The following is a 22,221-nucleotide window of genomic DNA, read 5'->3' as shown; positions in this document are numbered from 1 at the left end:
AATCCAAAAAAGGCCATTTTCTTAAAATAAATAAGCTGTTTTTACAGAGTACAAGATTTATTTCATAAATTAAGTGTGCTAAAAAATTACTAAGATTTCATGGACAAGGATCATGGACCTTATCATACACTTTGAAAGGGAGCTAGGAAGACACAACAATAACACTGAAACTTGAGCTTTTTTTGATCCCCATAGTAGAGAAAATGATGAGAGAGGAAGAAGTATTAAAAACAAAAAAAGAGTGGAGCTATTTTACTTGTCCTGCCCATTGGAGGGGGCTCTGATTTATAGATACCCTGTCCACAGCTTGGCATCCACAATAAGCCAAGTTAACTCCCCTGACAATTGCTTTTAGGCTCAAATATTTGCATGCCTGCTTTGAAGTGTCAGAAACTTTCTATCTTAGGTTTAATAGCTCGTCATTTTCCTTCAATTCTCAATAGGAAAGTTCTCAGAACTTATAATAATGAGAATTACTTACATATTTAACTATTAACAAATTATTTACCTTGTTATATCTTCTGTTAACTGTGCTGGATCAGGTGGATAAAACTTCACATTAAATGTGAAATTCCAAGGGACACCTGTAAAAATAAACCCGAAAGAATGCTGTGCTTATGCTTGTTTCTGATCGTCAGGAGTACCTAAAAATACTATAAAAATTTTTCTATTTTTCCTTGAGGTATTTTAGTATTCTCATGCTTTATGGAAAAAGTATTATTCTTAAATTAAAAAGAAAAAGAAGAAAGTTGTTTAGACACCACTTACGAGTTAGAGAATTTTTTAACTTGACTTCATACAAAATTTTTGTTTACAAAGAGCTAGAACTACATAGGCAAAATAGCATGAAGAAAACCATCTGAAATGCCAACATATTTGTAGCAATAGTTTTTAAAATGTCATCAATATACCACTCTGGGAACTTCAGAAGTCATTCAAGTGGCCCCTGGATGTTCTCTTTTGGTGTTGGCATTATTTATTTGTGACATCCTCAATATTATCTCAAATTAATAAAAGCATTTTTCCCTTTAATATAGGTGAAATTAGGAGATTAGTTTAGAAATATTAGGTAAGAGGTAATATAAATGGTTCTTCGAACTACAGACCTAATAAAAATATTTTAGGTACGAAAATACAAAAATTTAATCCTAAGACTCATAAGAGTGTGTTGTATTTTATGTACAAAGATAGAGGTTATGAGTAAGAGTTAAATGGACAGGCATTTCAATTTTTCCAACAAAGTGTTATCCTCCAGAGTTTTCCCCACATGATGGTTGGGCTCCCAAACAGCAGGGTCTGATCTCACCCAGACATAAGTATGATTGGTTATGATGCTAAGAGTTGTTATTTTGTTCAGAACTTATTGCATGCCAAGCACTAGACTAGCCTTTTTATATACATGAACTCACTTTACCTTCACAGAAACCCAAGGAAGTTGGTATTACTATAAACTCATTTTATATATGAAAAAAACAGAGGCTTCGGAAACTACACAGCTAGTGAATCCAGGGTTCTATTAGCCCAAATGCTTTTAACCACCAGACTTTACTATACTAATATGACTCTACATCCACATTTTGTGTCTACAATGTTTCATCTCCAGAAACTACTTTTATTGATGATGGCTGGCAATGACAATATGCAAATTATAATTAGAATTAGTTTGAATGTCTTAATGAATATGTAGTTTTAAGCATAATAGAATATTTAATGTTCTTTTGGAAATGGTCAATATTTTCCTTCAATATTTGAACTAAAAATGAACTAAAAGGTAAATTCCAGACAATGTAACAGCTGTCTCAAATCTAGCCAATCCTAATACTACCGTCAACCCACTTGTGATGCTTCCTGTTCCAAAAACTTTAAACAGAACTTAGACCAGAAAAACAATCAAAAAAAGGGGGAAGAAGAGGGGATGGAGCCAAGATGGCGGCGTGAGTAGAGCAGTGGAAATCTCCTCCCAAAACCAGATATATTTTTGAAAATACAACAAATACAACTATCTCTAAAAGAGAGACCAGAAGACACAGGACAACAGCCAGGCTACATCTATACCTGCGAGAACCCAGCACCTTGCAAAGGGGGTAAGATACAAGCCGCGGCCCGGCGGGACCTGAGCACCCCCCACCCCAGCTCCCAGCGGGAGGAGAGGAGTCAGAGTAGGGAGGGTGAGCCCAGAACTGCTAAATAGCCAGCCTTAGCCATCCACACAAGAGCACAGACACACAGTACATGGTGTGCTGGATACTAAGGAAAAAGGACAGTAAGACCTGTGAGCGGGTCCCTGCAGCTAGTGCCCCGGGGACAAAGAAAAGCGAGTTCTTTTTGAAAGTCTTAAAGGGACAGGGACCCCACAGCTGGATGGAAGCATTCCGGGACACTTAGTCCAGCAGCTGGGAATCCCAGGGAACTCCGGACGCCCTAACCCCCTGGGCATCAGCACAGCTTGGAGTCCCCTCACGGCAATAAACAGCATCCCGCCTGTTTCCTCTCCAACGTGGGTCCGCCTTATTGGAGCAGCAGCCTGAAGCTGACCACGCCCACAGCAACCGCGGAGCTTACCTCCACAGCGGCCGGGTAAGAATCAGAGGCCCCATCTGGGCGCAGCTGCCCAGCACAAGCCGCTAGAGGTCGCTGGTCTCCCAGGAGAGGAAGGCCACAAACCAGCAAGAAGGGACGTTCTCCCAGCTGACACATGCGCCAGCTCCGCACAACTACCTCTATCGCCATGAAAAGGCAGAAGAATTTGATACAGACCAAAATCACAGAGTCAACCCCTGAGAAGGAGATAGAACTAACCAATCTTCCTGAAAAAGAATTCAAAATAAAGGTCATAACCATGCTGATGGAGCTGCAGAGAAATATGAAAGAGCTAAGGGATGACGTCCGGAGGGAGATTACAGAAATGAAACAATCTCTGGAAGGATTTATAAGCAGAATGGATAAGATGTAAGAGGCCATTGCTGGAATAGAAACCAGAGAACAGGAACGCATAGAAGCTGATGCAGAGAGAGATAAAAGGATCTCCAGGAATGAAACAATATTAAGAGAACTGGGTGACCAATCCAAAAGGAACAATATCCACATTATAGGGGTACCAGAAGAAGAAGAAGAGAGAAAAAGGGATAGAAAGTGTCTTTGAACAAATAATGGCTGAAAACTTCCCCAAACTGGGGAAGGAAATAATCGATCAGACCACAGAAGTACACAGAAATCCCAACAGAAGGGTCCCAAGAAGGACAACACCAAGGCACATAATAATTAAAATGGCAAAGATCAAGGACAAGAACAGAGTTTTAAAGGTAGCTACAGAGAGGAAAAAGGTCACCTACAAAGGAAAACCCATCGGGCTATCATCAGACTTCTCAACAGAAACCTTACAGGCCAGAAGAGAATGGCATGATATATTTAATGCAATGAAACAGAAGGGCCTTGAACCAAGAATACTGTATCCAGCACGATTTTCATTTAAATATGAAGGAGGGATTAAACAATTCCCAGACAAGCTAAAGTTGAGGGAATTTGCCTCCCACAAACCATTTCTACAGGGTATTTTAGAGGGACTGCTCTAGATGGGAGCACTCCTAAGACTAAATAGATGTCACCAGAGAAAATAAAATCACAGCAAAGAAAGCAGACCAACCAAATACTAACTAAAGGCAAAAAATAAAATCAACTACCCACAAAAGCAGTTAAAGGAAACACAAAAGGGCACAGAATAAAACAACCAACATATAAAGAATGGAGGAGGAGGAATAAGAAGGAAGAGAAAAAAGAATCACCAGACAGTGTTTATAACAGTTCAATAAGCGAGTTAAGTTAGACAGCAAGATACTAAAGAAGCTAACCTTGAACCTTTGGTAACCACGAATCTAAAGCCTGCAATGGCAATAAGTACATATCCTTCAATAATCACCCTAAATGCAAATGGACTGAATGCACCAATCAGAAGACACAGAGTAATAAAATGGATAAAAAAGCAAGACCCATCTATATGCTGCTTACAAGAAACTCACCTCAAACCCAAAGACATGCACAGACTAAAAGTCAAGGGATGGAAAAAGATATTTCATGCAAACAACAGGGAGAAAAAAGCAGGTGTTGCGGTACTAGTATCAGACAAAATAGACTTCAAAACAAAGAAAGTAACAAGAGATAAAGAAGGACATTACATAATTATAAAGGGCTCAGTCCAACAAGAGGATATAACCATTATAAATATATAGGCACCCAACACAGGAGCACCAGCATATGTGAAACAAATATTAACAGAACTAAAGGAGGAAACAGAATGCAATGCATTCATTTTAGGAGACTTCAACATGCCACTCACTCCAAAGGACAAATCCACCAGACAGAAAATAAGTAAGGGCACAGTGGCACTGAACAACACACTAGAAAAGATGGACCTAATAGTCATCTATAGAACTCTGCATCCAAAAGCAACAGGATACACATTCTTCTCAAGTGCACATGGAACATTCTCCAGAATAGACCACATACTAGGTCACAAAAAAAGCCTCAGTAAATTCAAAAAGATTGAAATTCTACCAACCAACTTTTCAGACTACACAGGTATAAAACTGGAAATAAATTGTACAAAGAAAACAAAAAGGCTTACAAACACATGGAGGCTTAACAACATGCTTCTAAATAATCAATGGATCAATGAACAAATTAAAACAGAGATCAAGGAATATATGGAAACAAATGACAAGAACAATACAAAGCCCCAACTTCTGTGGGACACAGCAAAAGCAGTCTTAAGAGGAAAGTATACAGCAATCCAGGCATACTTAAAGAAGGAAGAACAATCCCAAATGAATAGTCTAACGTCACAATTATCGAAATTGGAAAAAGAAGAACAAATGAGGCCTAAAGTCAGCAGAAGGACGGACATAATAAAGATCAGAGAATAAATAAATAAAATTGAGAAGAATAAAACAATAGAAAAAAACAAATGAAACCAAGAGCTGGTTCTTTGAAAAAATAAACAAAATAGATAAGCCTCTAGACAAACTTATTAAGAGAAAAAGAGAATCAACACACATCAACAGAATCAGAAACGAGAAAGGAAAAATCACGACAGACTCCACAGAAATACAAAGAATTATTAGAGACTACTATGAAAACCTATATGCTAACAAGCTGGAAAACCTAGAAGAAATGGACAACTTCTTAGAAAAATACAACCTTCCAAGACCCAAAAACAAAACCCCCGGGCCAGATGGATTTACCTCGGAATTCTATCAGACATACAGAGAAGACATAATACCCATTCTCCTTAAAGCTTTCCAAAAAATATAAGAGGAGGGAATACTCCCAAACTCATTCTATGAAGCCAACATCACCCTAATACCAAAACCAGGCAAAGACCGCAACAAAAAGAAAATTACAGACCAATATCCCTGATGAACGTAGATGCAAAAATACTCAACAAAATATTAGCAAACCGAATTCAAAAATATATCAAAAGGATCATACACCATGACCAACTGGGATTCATCACAGGGATGCAAGGATGGTACAACATTCGAAAATCCATCAACATCATCCACCACATCAACAAAAAGAAGGACAAAAACCACATGATCATCTCCATAGATGCTGAAAAACCATTCGACAAAATTCAACATCCATTCATGATAAAAACTCTCAGCAAAATGGGTATACATGGCAAGTACCTCAACATAATAAAGGCCATATATGATAAACCCACAGCTAATATCATACTGAACAGCGAGAAGCTGAAAGCTTTTCCTCTGAGATCGGGAACAAAACAGGGATGCCTACTCTCCCCACTTTATTCAACATAGTACTGGAGGTCCTAGCCACAGAAATTAGACAAAACAAAGAAATACAAGGAATCCAGATTGGTAAAGAAGAAGTTAAACTGTCACTATTTGCAGATGACATGATATTGTACATAAAAAACCCTACAGACTCCACTCCAAAACTACTAGAACTGATATCGGAATACAGCAAAGTTGCAGGATACAAAATCAACACACAGAAATCTGTGGCTTTCCTATACACTAACAATGAACTAATAGAAAGAGAAATCAGGAAAACAATTCCAAAAAAAAAAGGGTGGGGAGGAAGCAATAAATATCATAAACCAAGATTAAAATGCCATCTGTTGTTTTACTTTCTGATGTGATAAAATCACATCAATCCAGCCACTGTTAATTCATAACTCCCCATGTAGAATTTTTTAAAAAGGTGACTTTTATGCTGCCTATAAAAAAAAAATACATTGACTACAGCAAATATATGGAAAACAAGATAGTCAAAAGAATGTTTAATATATGTGAACTCAGTGTCTAAGAATTTCAAATTTAAACATAAATTTAGGTATTTCATTAACATATATAAATGGCAACTTTTTAATTATATAGAAAGAATAACATTAAGGATATCAAATGAGCAAAGTTTACAATGTGAGATGACTTTGTTCTCTTTGAACTCTGTTAAGTAAATGATACAAGAGGCTTGAGAACAACCAGGGTTGGTGAGGAAAATAAGCACTTTTTTCTACTACTGAAAATAAGCACTTTTTCTACTGCTGATGTGAGTGTAAATTGGTATAACACTGAAGAGAACAATTTGACAATCTATCAGAACATAAAATATACATATCCTTTCACCTAGCATTCAATTTCCATAAGTGTATCTAAACATATGCCTAAATGTGGTCAAAATGATATATGTATAAGACACTGTTTGTAGCAAGTGTCTGGAAACAACCTAAATATATGTATTTAACAAGAGAAGATACATCTCCAAGATACAGTGTTAGGTTAAAGGCCAAGAATGGTACATATAGAAAGCAACTGTGAAAAAGTCACAGAGGTGGAAGAAGTAGAAAAAAGTATATTTATAGTATGATTATATATGCATAGACTATCTTTACAAGGATATACAATAAACTAGTTGTAGTAGTTGGGAAACTAGGAAGGGGGAATGCTGGGGAGGGAAACTGAGAGGCTAGGGAAAAGTAGATAGGAGGGAGACCTATTTCTACTATATCCTCCTTCATACCATTTAAACTTTGTACTTTGTATATGTACTACTTATTAAGTATAATTTTTGAAAGGATAATCTTTTCTCCTACTGAAATGCAAATTCCTGAAGGCAAGAATTTTTTTTCTGTTTTACTTGGTATGTATCCCTTGTGCCTAAAACAGTGATTGGCATATCATCAATGCTCAAGAAATATTTGCTTAGTGAATGAATGAAAGAAATAAAGTAACTGATCTCACAGCATTTTTGTGAAGATCATATAAGAATGCTACAGTTCCAGAAAACAATTTGTTTTTAAGAAGAGTTACACAAAGGGAGAGGTACACTAGCATATTGGAAATATCCATTAATCCAGATTCCCCAGTAACCTCATTACTAGACCTAATCAAATGAAAACATTTAAAAAATACCCAACTCAGAGAAATCAGGAAAACAATTCCATTCACAACTGAATCAAAAAGAATAAAATGCCTAGGAATAAACCTAACCAAGGAAGTGAAAGACTTATACCCTGAAAACTACAAGACACTCTTAAGAGAAATTAAAGAGGACACTAACAAATGGAAACTCATCCCATGCTCTTGGCTAGGAAGAATTAATATTGTCAAAATGGCCATCCTGCCTAAAGCAATCTAGATTCAGTGCAATCCCCATCAAAATCCCAACAGCATTCTTCAATGAACTGGAACAAATAGTTTTAAAATTCATATGGAACCACAAAAGACCCCGAATAGCCAAAGCAATCCTGAGAAGGAAGAATAAAGCGGGGAGGGGGGTCTCACTTCCCAACTTTAAGCTCTACTACAAAGCCACAGTAATCAAGACAATTGGGTACTGGCACAAGAACAGACCCACAGACCAGTGGAACAGAATAGAGACTCCAGACATTAACCCAAACATATATGGTCAATTAATATATGATAAAGGAGCCATGGACATACAATGGGGAAATGACAGCCCCTTCAACAACTGGTGTTGGCAAAACTGGACAGCTACATGCAAGAGAATGAAACTGGATTATTGTCTAACCCCATACACAAAAGCAAAGGGACTGGAGAGGATGGGTGGGAAGGGAGGGAAAAAGAGGAAAAAGGGGCATTACGATTAGCACACATAATGTAGCAGTGGGGGAAACAGGAAAGGCAGTATATACAGAGAAGACAAGTAATGATTCTATAGCATCTTACTATGCTGATGGACAGTGACTGCAATGGGGTATCTGGGGAGAACTTGATAATAGGGGAAGTCTAGTAATCATAATGTTGTTCAATTGTACATTAACGATATAAAAAAAAAGTATAGGATCATATTCCACCTACTGAATCTAATTCTTGGTGTGGGGAAAATGATTACTGTGAGAGTCACAGATTGACTATATGGAATGTCATCCTTGCTGAGAATTCCACCTCCATATGCACCACAAATACTTAGTACAACACCTAGCACTTAGTAAGTATTCAATAAAATATAACTATATCAGGTGTTCTATTTAAAAAAAAAACTGTATTCCACTTGAACTTTTTTCTCAATTTCATCCAAAATAAGGAAGTTTAATTGTATTAGAAATAAACATATCTGAATAGAAATGTCCCAAATATTAACTCTTTAACTTATGATTATAACAAGAGTAACCCAAACTTCTGGTTCCTATTTTTCTTCAACCAAGAGATACAAGTTTGAGATACTGCTATGAAAGATATCCAATTTCTTTATGAGCAAGCCCAGGGTTAAAAGCAATGGAGAGGCTAGAAAAGTTAATCACTTGAAATTCAACAAACATTAAAGCTAAGCTTTAGTCAGTGACCATTTCTAAAACATGATACATATAATTAGTAGTACCTTAGAAAGAATATTTAGTAAAAGAAAAAAATGGTGGCTGGAAAAGCTCTAGGAAATGTTAACATTAAAATGTCTGCCTTCTAACTCAGCAACATTTTAGTGACATTCCTACCAAAAGTACATACCGTGAAGATTCATGTATCATGAAGAAACATCAGACAAACTCAAAGTCATCACTTATAAAAGAACTGGACTGGATTCTTTAAAACTATCAATGTTATAAAATACTCTAAGATACTTTATATTTTCAACGGCTCAGGAACTGCTCCAGATTATAAAAAAACTAAAGAGATGTGACAACTAAAATGCAAAGTGTCACCATGGACTTCCTTTTGCTATAAAGGGTATTATTGGGACAGCTGACATCAGGTCTATAGGTTATAGTATTGCTTCAATGTTAATTTCCTGCTTTTAATAATTGTATTATGGTTATGTAAGAAAATTCCTAGTTATTAGGATATCCAAACTGAAGTATTTAGGGGTGGAAAGGTATCATGATTGCAATTTACTTTTTTGTTTTTGAGGTGAAATTCACACAATATTAGCCATTTTAAAGTATACAACTTTACAAATAGTGCTACAATTCAGTGGCATTTAGTACATTCACAAAGGTGTACAACCATCATCTCTATCTAGTCAAAACATTTTCATCACTACCAAAGGAGACTCTGTAATCATGAAGCAGTCCCTCCTTCTGCACACCCCCAGCCCCCAGCAAGCACTCATCTGCTTTCTGTCTCTGCAGAACAAATTATTCTGGAAATTTCAAGCAAATGGAATCATATAACATGTGGCCTTTTGTGTTTGATTCTTTTACTTAGCATGTTTTTGAGGTTCATCTATGCTGTGGCAGGTATCAGTATTTCATTCCTTTTTAAGGCTGAATAATATTCCATTGTATGGATATACCACATTTTGTTTAGCCATTATCCATTGATGGACATAAGTTGTTTCCCCCTTGTGTCTGGAAATAGTGCTGCTCTAATGCAACTTACTCTAAAATGGTTCAGAAAAGAAGTCCTGTACATATGTGTGTGTGCGCCTGTACAGATAAAGAGAAAAGAAGACAAAGGAAATGTAGTAAAATATTAACATTTGAGGAATCTGGGTTAGAGAGTGTCCAGGAATTCCTTGTACCATTCTTTTAACTTTTCTGTTAAGTCTGAAATTATATAAAAAAATTTTTTTTAACTAATAATTGAAAAAAGAAATTCCACCTTTTGAGAACACAGGAAACTAGGAGTTCTCACACTATTGGTGGGGATACAAACTATTATAATCATTCAAAGGAGAGCAATTTGGCAGTATCTGGAAAAATTGAAAATAAACATTCTCTATAATATAGCAATTCCACTTTCAGGTATATATCAAAATCAGTGTTTTTTTAATGTTTCACAACCCATTGTGAAATCAGTTCAGCAGGTCAAAAATCAGCATTTTGAAAAATGAAATATACACAGACTGAAAGTAAAAGAATGGAAAAAGATATTTCATGTAACTAACAGGGAGAAAAAAGCAGGTGTTGCAGTACTTGTATCAGACAAAACAGACTTCAAAACAAAGAAAGTAACAAGAGACAAAGAAGGACATTACATAATGATAAAGGGGTCAGTCCAACAAGAGGATGTAACTATTATAAATATCTGTGCACCCAACACAGGATCACCTACATATGTGAAACAAACACTAACAGAATTAAAGGGGGAAATAGAATGCAATGCATTCATTTTAGGAGACGTCAACACACCACTTACTCCAAAGGACAGATCAACCTGACAGAAAATAAGTAAAGAGAAAGAGGCACTGAACGTTATTAGAACTGATGGACCTAACGGACATCTACAGAACATTGCATCCATAAGTAACAGGATACACATTCTTCTCAAGTGCACATGGAACATTTTCAAGAATAGATCATATACTAGGCCACAAAAAGAACCTCAGTAAATTCAACAAGACTGAAATTGTATGAACCAGCTTCTCAGATCACAAAGGTATGAAACTAGAAATAAATTACACAAAGAGAATGAAAAAGCCCACAAACACATGGAGGCTTAATACCATGCTCCTAAATAATCAATGGATCAATGACCAAATAAAAACAGAGACCAAGCAATATATGGAGACAAATGACAATGATAATTCAACAACACAAATCTGTGGGACACAGCAAAGGCTGTGCTAAGAGAGAAATATATTGCAATACAGGCCTACCTCAGAAAAGAAGAACAATCCCAAATGAACAGTCTAAACTCACAATTAATGAAACTAGAAAAGGAAGAACAAATGAGGGCCAAAGTCAGTAGAAGGAGGGACATAATAAAGATTAAAGCAGAAATAAATAAAATTGAGAAGAATAAAACAATAGAAAGAATCAATGAAAGCAGGAGCTGGTTCTTCAAGAGAATAAACAAAATAGATAAACCCCTCGCCAGACTTATTCAGAGAAAAAAAGAGAGTCTACACACATAAACATAACTAGGAATGAAAAAGGAAAAATCACTATAGACAACACAGAAATACAAAGAATTATGAGGGAATACTATGAAAAACTATATGGTAAACTGGATAACCTAGAAGAAATGGACAACTTTCTAGAAAAATACAACCTTCCAAGGCCACCCAGAAAGAAACAGAAAATCTGAATAGACCAATTACCAGCAAAGAAATTGAATTGGTAATCAGAAAACTACCTAAGAACAAAACCTCTGGACCAGATGGTTTCACTGCTGAATTTTATCAAACATTTAGTGAAGGCCTAATACCCATCCTCCTTAAAGTTTTCCAAAAAATAGAAGAGGAGGGAATACTCCCAAACTCATTCTATGAGGCCAACATCACTCTAGTACCAAAACGAGGCACAGACACCACAAAAAAAGAAAATTACAGACCAATATCCCTGATGAACATAGATGCAAAAATACTCAACAAAATATTAGCAAACCGAATTAAAAAATACATCAAAAAGATCATCCATCATGATCAAGTGGGTTTTATCCCAGGGATGCAAGGATGGTACAACACTCAAAAATCCATTAATATCATCCACTACATCAACAAAAAGGACAAAAACCACATGATCATCTGCATAGATGCTGAAAAGCATTTGACAAAATTCAACATCCATTCATGATAAAAACTCTCAACAAAATCAGTATAGAGGGCAAGTACCTCAACATAATAAAGGCCATATATGACAAAACCACAGCCAACATTATAATTAAAGCGAGAAGCTGAAAGCTTTTCCTTTAAGATCAGGAACAAGACAAGGATGCCCACTCTCCCCACTTTTATTCAACATAGTTCTTGAGGTCCTACCATGGCAATCAGACAACACAAATAAATAAAAGGCATCCAGATTAGCAAGGAAGAAATCAAACTGTCCCTATTTGCAGACAACATGATACTGTACATAAAAAACCCTAAAGAATCCACTCCAAAACTACTAGATCTAGTATCTGAATTCAGCAAAGTTGCGGGATAGAAAATTAATACACAGAAATCTGTTGCTTTCCTATACACTAACAATGAACTAGCAGAAAGAGAAATCAGGAAAACAATTCCATTCACAATTGCATCAAAAAGAATAAAATACCTAGGAATAAACCTAACCAAGGAACTGAAAGATCCATACCCTGAAAACTATGGGACACTCTTTTTTTTTTCAGTAACTAGAAACTCTAATTGTATCCAAGTTATTTTATCTTTACCAATTTCTACATAGTTTTTTTTTCTTTTAATTTTTTATTAAGGTATGATTGATATACTCTTATGAAGGTTTCACATGAAAAAACAGTGTGGTTACTACATTTACCCATATTATCAAGTCCCCACCCATACCCCAATGCAGTCACTGTCCATCAGTGCAGCAAGCTGCCAGAGATTCACTATGTTACGGGACACTCGTAAGAGAAATTAAAGAGGACACTAATAAATGGAATTTCATCCCATGCTCTTGTCTAGGAAGAATTAATATTGTCAAAATGGCCATCCTGACTAAAGCAATCTACAGATTCAATGCAATCCCCATCAAAATACATACAGCATTCTTCAATGAACTAGAGCAAATAGTTCTAAAATTCATGTGGAACCACAAAAGACCCTGAATAGCCAAAGCGATCCTGAGAAGGAAGAATAAAGCAGAGGGAGTTATGCTCCCTGACTTCAAGCTCTACTACAAAGCCACAGTAATCAACACAATTTGATACTGGCACAAGAACAGACCCATAGACCAGGAACTGAATAGAGAGTTCTGATATAAACCCAAGCATATATGGTCAATTAATATACGATAAAGGAGCCATGGACATATAATGGGGAAATAACAGCCTCTTCAACAACTGGTGTTGGCAAAACTGGACATCTACATATAAGAGAAAACTGGATTATTGTCTAACCCTGTACACAAAAGTAAACTCAAAATGGATCAAAGACCTGAATGTAAGTCATGAAACCATAAAACTCATAGAAAAAAATATAGGCAAAAATCTCTTGGACATAAACATGAGCAACTTCTTCATGAGCATATCTCCCGGGGCAAGGGAAACAAAAGCAAAAATGAACAAGTGGGACTACATCAAACTAAAAAGCTTCTGTACAGCAAAGGATACCATCAGTAGAACAAAAAGACATCCTACAGTATGGGAGTATATATTCATAAATGATATATCCGATAAGGGGTTGACATCCAAATTGTATAAAGAGCTCACGCACCTCAACAAACAAAAAGCAAATAATCCAACTAAAAAATGGGCAGAGGATCTGAACAGGCACTTCTCCAAAGAAGAAATTCAGATGGCCAACAGGCACATGAAAAGATGCTCCACATCGCTAATCATCAGAGAAATGCAAATTAAAACCACAATGAGATATCACCTCACACCAGTAAGGATGGCCAACATCCAAAAGAAGACAAACAACAACAAATGCTGGCGAGGATGTGGAGAAAAGGGAACCCTCCTACACTGCTGGTGGGGATGTAAACTAGTTCAACCACTGTGGAAAGCAGTATCGAGGTTCCTCAAAAAACTCAAAATAAAAATACCATTTGACCCAGGAGTTCCACTTCTAGGAATTTACCCTAAGAATGCAGCAGCCCAGTTTGAAAAAGACATATGCACTCCTAAGTTTATCGCAGCACTATTTACAATAGCCAAGAAATGGAAGCAACCTAAGTGTCCATCAGTAGATGAATGGATAAAGAAGAGGTGGTACATATACACAATGGAATATTATTCAGCCATAAGAAGAAAACAAATCCTACCATTTGCAACAACATGGATGGAGCTAGAGGGTATGCTCAGTGAAATAAGCCAGGCAGAGAAAGACAAGTATCAAATGATTTCACCCATCTGTGGAGTATAACAACAAAGAAAAAAGTGAAGGAACAAAACAGCGGCAGATTCACAGAACCCAAGAATGGACCAAAGGGAAAGGGACTGGGGAGGATGGGTGGGAAGGAAAGGATAAGGGGGAAAACAGGGCATTACGATTAGCACACATAATGTAGGGGGGGTGGGACATGGGAAAGACAGTACATACAGAGAAGACAAGTAATGATTCTATAGCATCTTACTACACTGATGGACAGTGACTGTAATGGGGTATGTGGGGGGGACTTGATAATAGGGGGAGTCTAGTAACCTTAATGTTGTTCAAGTAATCGTACATTAATGATATCAAAATAAAATTTAAAAAAAAAAGAAATAGAACAAAAGGAAAAACTCTTAGTAAAGATTAAGAATTGTTTTGTCAAGTTTTCAACTGGATTAATTTCAAAAATTATATTTAGTAAGAAAAGAGAAGTCACACATGATTAAGTATAATTCAATTTAGATATGATGTCCAAAAAGGTAAAAAAAAAATAGTTTTAGATATTTATTTATAGGTTATGAAAACCATTTTTAAAACACAAGGAACTATTAATATAGAATTCAGGACAGTGGTGATCTCTGCAAGGAAAGGAGAGGGGGATGTATTTTGAAGGGGCAAACTTGAGCTACAGAATTTTTAAAATATAGTTTGTATAAATTATATACCAGTATTTTGCAGTATAGATAGAAAGTATAAGGATTTCTTGCCTTTGATATGCACTAGTTGAGAAAAGGGTGGAGGTAGCTAGCCTGACTCAATAGGGGAGATGTCTTATTTGGAATAATGGTACTTAAAAACTAAGTTGGGGGGAAAGAGATAGATAAACCTCAGAAGAAGGTTCAAATGGATAAAGTTGGGTCTATGGGAAATTTTTAAAAAATAGACAAAGCAATACTATATACTGTATATGGGTATGGATACATGAAGGAAAAATACAAAACACAAATTACCCCAAATTCATGAAAATAAATTTCTAAGGATAGGGAAAGAAGGGGGTGGACGCAGGAGGAAAACAAGAGACAAACTTTACCTGTACTGTTTTATTTTAAAATAAAGATGTTAATTCTGGATGATGTGTACATGATGGGTATTTGTTACATCAGCCTCTATATTTTTCTATTTCTATTACAACCTTGTTTGTAATACCAAAGTATTGAGATTAACCTAAAATGTCCACCAAAAGGACTAGTTATATATATGTGTATATATATTATAGTGATACATAGTATACATATGTAATTTTAAAATATTAAAAATTAAGGTAGTTGTGGCCGAGTGGTTATGGTGATGGACTTGAAAAAATTAAAAATTAAATAAATTTTTATATATTGATATGAAGAGTACTCAAAATTATGCTAAAAGAGATTAGATGCAGATTTATATTATACTAAAAACATACATATTTATATTAAATATACATACTAAAATTACGTGTGTATATAAATACATAAAATATATAGTATTAAATACATATTTATATTAAAATGTGTGTGGGTATCTAAATACATTTAGAACATCTCTGGAAAGAACACAAGAAATCAAAGAGACAAGAGTAGAAGGGAGCTTTACTTTGTACTATATTGATCTGTATATTCAAGTTTTATACCACATATTTATACCACCTATTTGTTTTAATTCAAACTACATATAGCATGATACATAATACAATGCAATATGTAATACATAACAATGTACAGTAGTTTCCTATTATCCACGCTTTTGCTTTCTGTGGTTTCAGTTATGTGTGGTCAACTGTGGTCCAAAAGCACACAATTCCCTTTCTGACGTATTGTCAGAAGGTCAACAGTAGCCTAACACTACAACACAATGCTAATGTCATTCACCTCACTTCATCTTGTCATGTAGGCAGTTTATCATCATAAGAAGGGTAAGTACAGTACAATAAGATGTTTTGAGAGCAAGGAAGTACATTCACACAACTTTTATTGCAGTATATTGTTATAATTGTTTTATTTTATTACTGTTGTTAATCTCTCACTGTGCCTACTTTGTAAATTTTTTCATAGATATGTATGTACAGGAAAAAATATAGGGTTCAGTACTACCCACAGTTTTAGGCATCCACTTGGATGTCTGAAATGTATCCCTTGTGGATAAGCATAATAGCATTTTTGAAAAGCAAAATTTATATATGCCTAGAAAAAAATTTTGCAGATGTAACAATTTAACAGTGTTTATATCTGAAAGATACAATTTAGGGACCTTTTACTTTTTCCGTAATATATTTCCATAATGTTTAAATTTTTCACAGTGGATATATATTACTCGTGTTATGAAAAATGTATGTATTTTTAAATATTTGAAATAGATAAATGTCAATCTTCTCTTTGAATTAATGAAAATTTACATTGATTCCCTATTAAGCTTTGTGTGATAGACATGGCTTTTCTTTACCAAGTTGAAGGAAGGGTTTTTATTATTTAGTAAATATTTTTTAATTAAAAAATTTCAAAAACTTAGGTTCTTTTTCTTAGCAGGAGATTTTTGTATTAGCTAAGAAGATAATCTACTATATATTCTTCTCCATTCATCATAAATTGTTTTAACTTTTCTTTCTAAAAACTCCTCTTGTACAATCATTTGTTCCTGAATAATGTTAAATATTAAAAGTATTTTCACTGAAAGAAGATTGGAGTTATGTTTTTCTTGTCATGTCTCAAATATTTTTTTGATACTTTTTACTCTGACATATTTTACAACAAGATTTTATAGGCAGGGAGCAAATATGGAGAGCTGCTGATTCAAAGGAATATTTTATTTATCTTAAATATATATTATAAATAGGGTCTAAAGGGAAACATTTCACCATAACAAGTGTTTTCTCTTAAGAAACATATGAAAAATAAAATCTGCTTTCAGGTTATACTGTTAAAATTTATTAATCATGATGAGTAACATCTATTGCAGTTCCTTGTTTCCTCAAAAATAAACTAAAATGACATCTAGAAAAAGTCTCTCCCCCTAAGCCAGCCCACTGGGCCTAGGCCTACAAAATATATGAACCTATACTTTTTCCTACCTATAAGTATTTATCCCAGGACACCAGTCTGAACAGCATGTGCAATAGTGATAGATACTAGCAGGCCTGGAACTAGGAGAAAGCCACAATGCCAGACTGGTCATCGGCAAAGAATTCTCATACTTACATTCTTTTTTTTTTTTTCCTCCCATATTCCTTATACTTCATTTGGAAGAAAAGTGTTGAAAAGGGACAAGAGAACTATAGAGAAGAAAACGTGGTAATGGTTAGGACATAACAGTCCAGAACAATTTAAAAGGAACAGGATCAGGCAACAAACTCCTAATTGCAGGCTGCTACAATTTCAATCACTACCATTTGGAGAATAGATTTCCATATCCTTTTTCTCTCCTCATCGTTGTTCTCTTCCACCTTCTCATCTCTCAACCACCCTATCTTCCCCACCTTTGCCTAGTTGTAAAAAGAATCATCAAGATCTGACCTATATCTCAACAGTGTCTACCTCTGCTGTATCTTCCTATTACAGAATCTCCTCCATTCCAGGGGAAGGCTTTATCTCAATTTCAAAGTCATCTGCCACAGTCAGTATTCTACAGCGAGCGACTCACAGCAAGAAAATGGTTGAAAATTCTGACCTAATAAAAGAAAGAACAAACTATAAAAAGGGCTATAGTCACTTACCACGAACCTGCTTTTTTATTTCTTTGGCGGAATCCAGCCATGTCTGTAAAAAGAAGAAAAGGCACTCACATAGAGCTCCAAAACACATAAACCACAGAGTACCAAAAGTAGGATTACAGACCATCTTCAAATAGTGCCTCCAGGTCAACCTACTTCAGATATTCTCTGCATTAATTTCACAAAGCATAGTGATTTTGAGCAGAGAAATAGGAAACCAGATAGTGGGGTTTGAATCCTCACTCCACTACTTCCAAGCTGAGTGACTTTAGGCATCTCTGTACCTCAGTTTCCTCATTTATTAGAGGAAATTAAAATGTGATAGTAGTAGTAGTAGTGCTTACCTCACAGTTACTGTGAAGACCAAATGAGTTAATATCTGCAAACCTCTTAGTAAACAAGAAATGCTACATAGTACTTGTTTGTTTTTTTAATTCTGTAAAGACTAGTGAAAATAATAACCAGGATTTTTTGACATCACCCAGATCTTGTTTTTCCCAACTGTGACGTCAGGTCTCATTTAAGTTTTCTGTCAGCCAGCATCTGATACATTGTTTGTACTCAGTTAATGTTTACTGAATGAACGGCCACTTTGTTTTCCCTGACTACTCTTGCCTACTCCCTTCACTGTTCCCAAACCCACTTAAGGAGTCTGCACCCCACTAGGGCAGGAATTCTCAACCTGTGGTGGACAGTGCAAAATAATGGCACTTAAAAGGAGCCTCACCATTAACATCTTTCATAGGCTCTTAGGAAATGTTTAAATACAGAAATTTCTAAACTGAACTGTTTAAAATATTTTTATTGATATGAGAAATGCAGAAAAGTACATAAAATATAGTATAAAGACCCATACATTATCAAAGTGAACATATAAGTTTAATATTACCAGCATCCCACAAGTCCTTCTCATGCTCCTCCCAATTCCTTCCCATGCCCTCCTCCAAAAGATTTAAAATTGAATTTTAGTGGTATTTAGAAAAAGGGGAGTAAGATGCCCCCTCCTCACCCTTTACCAACAAGGGCAAAAAGCACAGGGTGAGCATCCCATTTGCCATACCCAAAGAACGGGCTGGAATACAATCTCACATTTAATTATTTACTACTTTAACTGCTGCATAAAGATAGTTAGTTAACACCACAGACAAGAAACACAAGAGAACTGATTTCTCTTTTTACTTTCCCTGCCCCCTGCAACTAACACAGAATATTAAGAAATATATGTTTAAAAGTACTACTTAATACAAAATTGTTTTTAGCATAAAAAATAAGCAGATAATTGCTTAAGCCCTGTCAGAAAGGTACTAATCTTCACCTCTCATTAAGACTAAAGAACCTTAAATTGTTGTAGGTCCAAAGGCAAAGGATGACTTTAAAAGCACCAATTGATCCACTTCGGCATGAACATCTTCCCACCATAAGGCAACTCTATATTTTCCATTATGTTTAAGAGAAATCTCCGAAGGTTACCTGAAGCTGCTAAGTTCCTTACAGGGATTCCATAAACCATTCTATGACTCTGGGGCTAGAATTCCACCAATTTTCTCATATATAAAATTGGGATAAAACTATCCTCCTCACAGAGTTATTGCATATTAAATCATTTGATACATATAAAAAACACATAGCCAGTCCTCAATATATTGTACTGATACTGATAATCAAAAGGGCCTGACAGGATAATGTCTATGGGATAGAGAAGAAAGACAGGTAAGAGCTATGACTGAGTAGATGGTGTATGGGGGAGGGTGGGCTGATGATGCGAGTTGGTAAGATATAATGGTAAAGGATAATTCCCAAGTTGCTGGCTTGGTTAACTGTAGTACTATTCACTGAAATAGGAAATGTAGGAAAACAACAGATTTTCATGAAGAAGAAAAAAATAGAAAAAAAACATAAACAACCCAAATGTCCATCAACAGTAGAATAAATAATTGTGGTGCATTAATATAGATATATATTTATGGTATCTGGATATCCAAGTAGAACATTTCAATAGATAGCTGGATAAGCAGGTCTGACACTCAAAAGAGACAGCTGGACTGGAGATAAAAAATTGGGGCACTTTTCCGTATAGATGATAGATGAAACTATTAAGCAGATAAAAATCACCCAGGGAGGCCCGCCCACTCCGCTGCCGCCTTGGGGGGTGCAGCTCGGTGGAGGGTCTGGGCCAGCACTCTCTCCTCCTTCTCTGCCTCCCGCTGCCAGCAGGCCTCGTCTCCCACTGCCGCTGGGACCCTGTCATCACCCACCCCAAGCACGATGCCCCCCAAAAAGGGAGGTGATGGAATTAAAGCACCCCCAATCACTGGAAGATTTGGAACCTCCTTGGAAATTGGTATTGTTGGATTACCAAATGTTGGGAAGTCTACCTTCTTCAGTGTATTAACCAATAGTCAGGCATCTGCAGAAAACTTCCCATTCTGCACTATTGATCCTAATGAGAGCAGAGTACCTGTGCTGGATGAAACGTTGGACTTCCTTTGCCAGTACCACAAACCAGCAAGCAAAATTCCTGCCTTTTTAAATGTAGTGGATAATGCTGGCCTTGTGAAAGGAGCTCATAATGGGCAAAGCCTGGGAAGCGCCTTTTTCTCTCACATTAGTGCCTGTGATGGAATCTTTCATTTACCACATGCTTTTGAAGATGATCACACATGTTGAAGGAAGTACAGATCCTATTTGAGATGTAGAAATAATACATGAAGAACATCATCTTAAAGATGAGGAAATGATTGGGCTCATTATAGATAAACTAGAAAAAGTGGCTGTGAGAGGAGGGAGGAGATAAAAAACTAAAACCTGAATATGACATAATGTGCAAAGTCAAATCCTGGGTTAGAGATCAAAAGAAACCTGTTGCCTTCTATCATGACTGGAATGACAAAGAGACTGAAGTGTTCAATAAAAACTTATTTCTGATTTCAAAACCAATGGTCTACTTGGTTAATCTTTCTGAGAAACACTACATTAGGGAGAAAAACAAATGGTTGATAAAAATTAAAGAGTGGGTGGACAAGTGTGACCCAGGTGCCTTGGTCATTCCTTTTAGTGGGGCCTTGGAACTCAAACTGCAAAAACTGAGTGCTGAGGAGAGACAGAAGTATCTGGAAGTGAACATACACAAAGCGCTTTGCCAAAGATTATTAAGGCCGGGTTTGCAGCACTCCAACTAGAATACTTTCTCACTGCAAGCCCAGATGAAGTGCGTGCATGGACCATCAGGAAAGAGACAAAAGTTCTTCAAGCTGCAGGAAAGATTCACACAGATTTTGAAAAAGGATTCATTATGGCTGAAGTGATGAAATATGAAGATTTTAAAGAAGAAGATTCTGAAAATGTGGTCAAGGCTACTGGAAAATACAGACAACAAGGCAGAGATTACATTGTTGAAGATGGAAATATTATCTTCTTTAAATTTAATACACCTCAGCAACTGAAGAAGAAATAAATTTTAGTTATTCCTCAGATAAACATACAACTTCCAAAAGGCATATGATTTTTTTTTTAATTAAAATTTCTGAAAACTGAAGGGACAAATAAAGTTGGGGCGATGGGAATCATCTACAAAAAGGATTTTTTAAATTTGTTTTAAAATTAAGATACTGTGTATCTCCAATAAAATGCAAGTTCACTAAATGTGAACAGCTTTGCTTTTCATGTGATTAAGACCCTACTCTAAATTGTAGAAGCTTTTCAGGAACCGTCTTACTCTCATGATACTTCATCAATCTCCATCATGTATGCCAAGCCTGACACATTTGACAGTGAGGACTATGTGGCTCGCTCCATTTTGAATCTACAGAGAATGCATGTTTTACAGTACTCCAGATGTCCACACTCAATAAAACATTTGACAAAACAAAACAAAACAAAAAATCACCCAGGGAACATACAGTAGAGTGAAAAGAAAGAAACCAAAGGAAGACTTTTGGGGAACACTTGCATTTAAAGGATTGAGAAAAGACAAAACTGAGAAGTAAACTGAGGGAGAGTGACGGAAGTGGTTGGAGAACAGCAAAACTGGTATCACAGAACCCAAAGGAAAGAAAGTTTCAAGGATTTTTAGACAAGATCATCAATGTTGCAAAATGAACAAGTAACAGGAAGATGAAAAACTCTCAGCTTTATCTTGGCAAAACTAGTTTCAGCAGTGATGCATAGAAATCAAAATGCCTTGAGTTCTATACCAAGTACAGGTGAGGATTTGGCACAGCTGGAACTCTCAGTCAGTGCGGGGGAGGTGTCAACTGGTAACACCAGTTTGACACTATCTTTAAAATCAAACATAATGCATTCTCTGT

At 36.0% G+C, this 22,221-nt stretch overlaps 1 protein-coding gene and 1 pseudogene across 31 annotated transcripts in view; one reads left to right on the top strand and one right to left on the bottom strand.

Moving 5' to 3' along the window:
- EPB41 (erythrocyte membrane protein band 4.1) overlaps positions 1 to 22,221 on the bottom strand; it is a 224,511-nt gene that overhangs the window by 90,490 nt on the left and 111,800 nt on the right. For all 31 annotated transcript variants that reach the window (XM_036915003.2, XM_057499900.1, XM_057499908.1 and 28 more), the window contains exons 5-6: positions 17,918 to 17,960; positions 509 to 584 (exon numbers count right to left, since the gene is read on the bottom strand). In XM_036915003.2, the coding sequence (XP_036770898.2) occupies positions 509 to 584; positions 17,918 to 17,960 (119 nt within the window). The remainder of the gene's footprint in view (positions 1 to 508; positions 585 to 17,917; positions 17,961 to 22,221) is intronic.
- LOC118927145 (obg-like ATPase 1) lies at positions 17,967 to 21,796 on the top strand (annotated as a pseudogene).

Source organism: Manis pentadactyla, chromosome 4, assembly GCF_030020395.1.
Source record: "Manis pentadactyla isolate mManPen7 chromosome 4, mManPen7.hap1, whole genome shotgun sequence".
Classification (NCBI taxonomy): domain Eukaryota; kingdom Metazoa; phylum Chordata; class Mammalia; order Pholidota; family Manidae; genus Manis; species Manis pentadactyla.
Note: the sequence above shows the minus strand (reverse complement) of the source record. Positions and strands in the feature narration are given on the sequence as shown.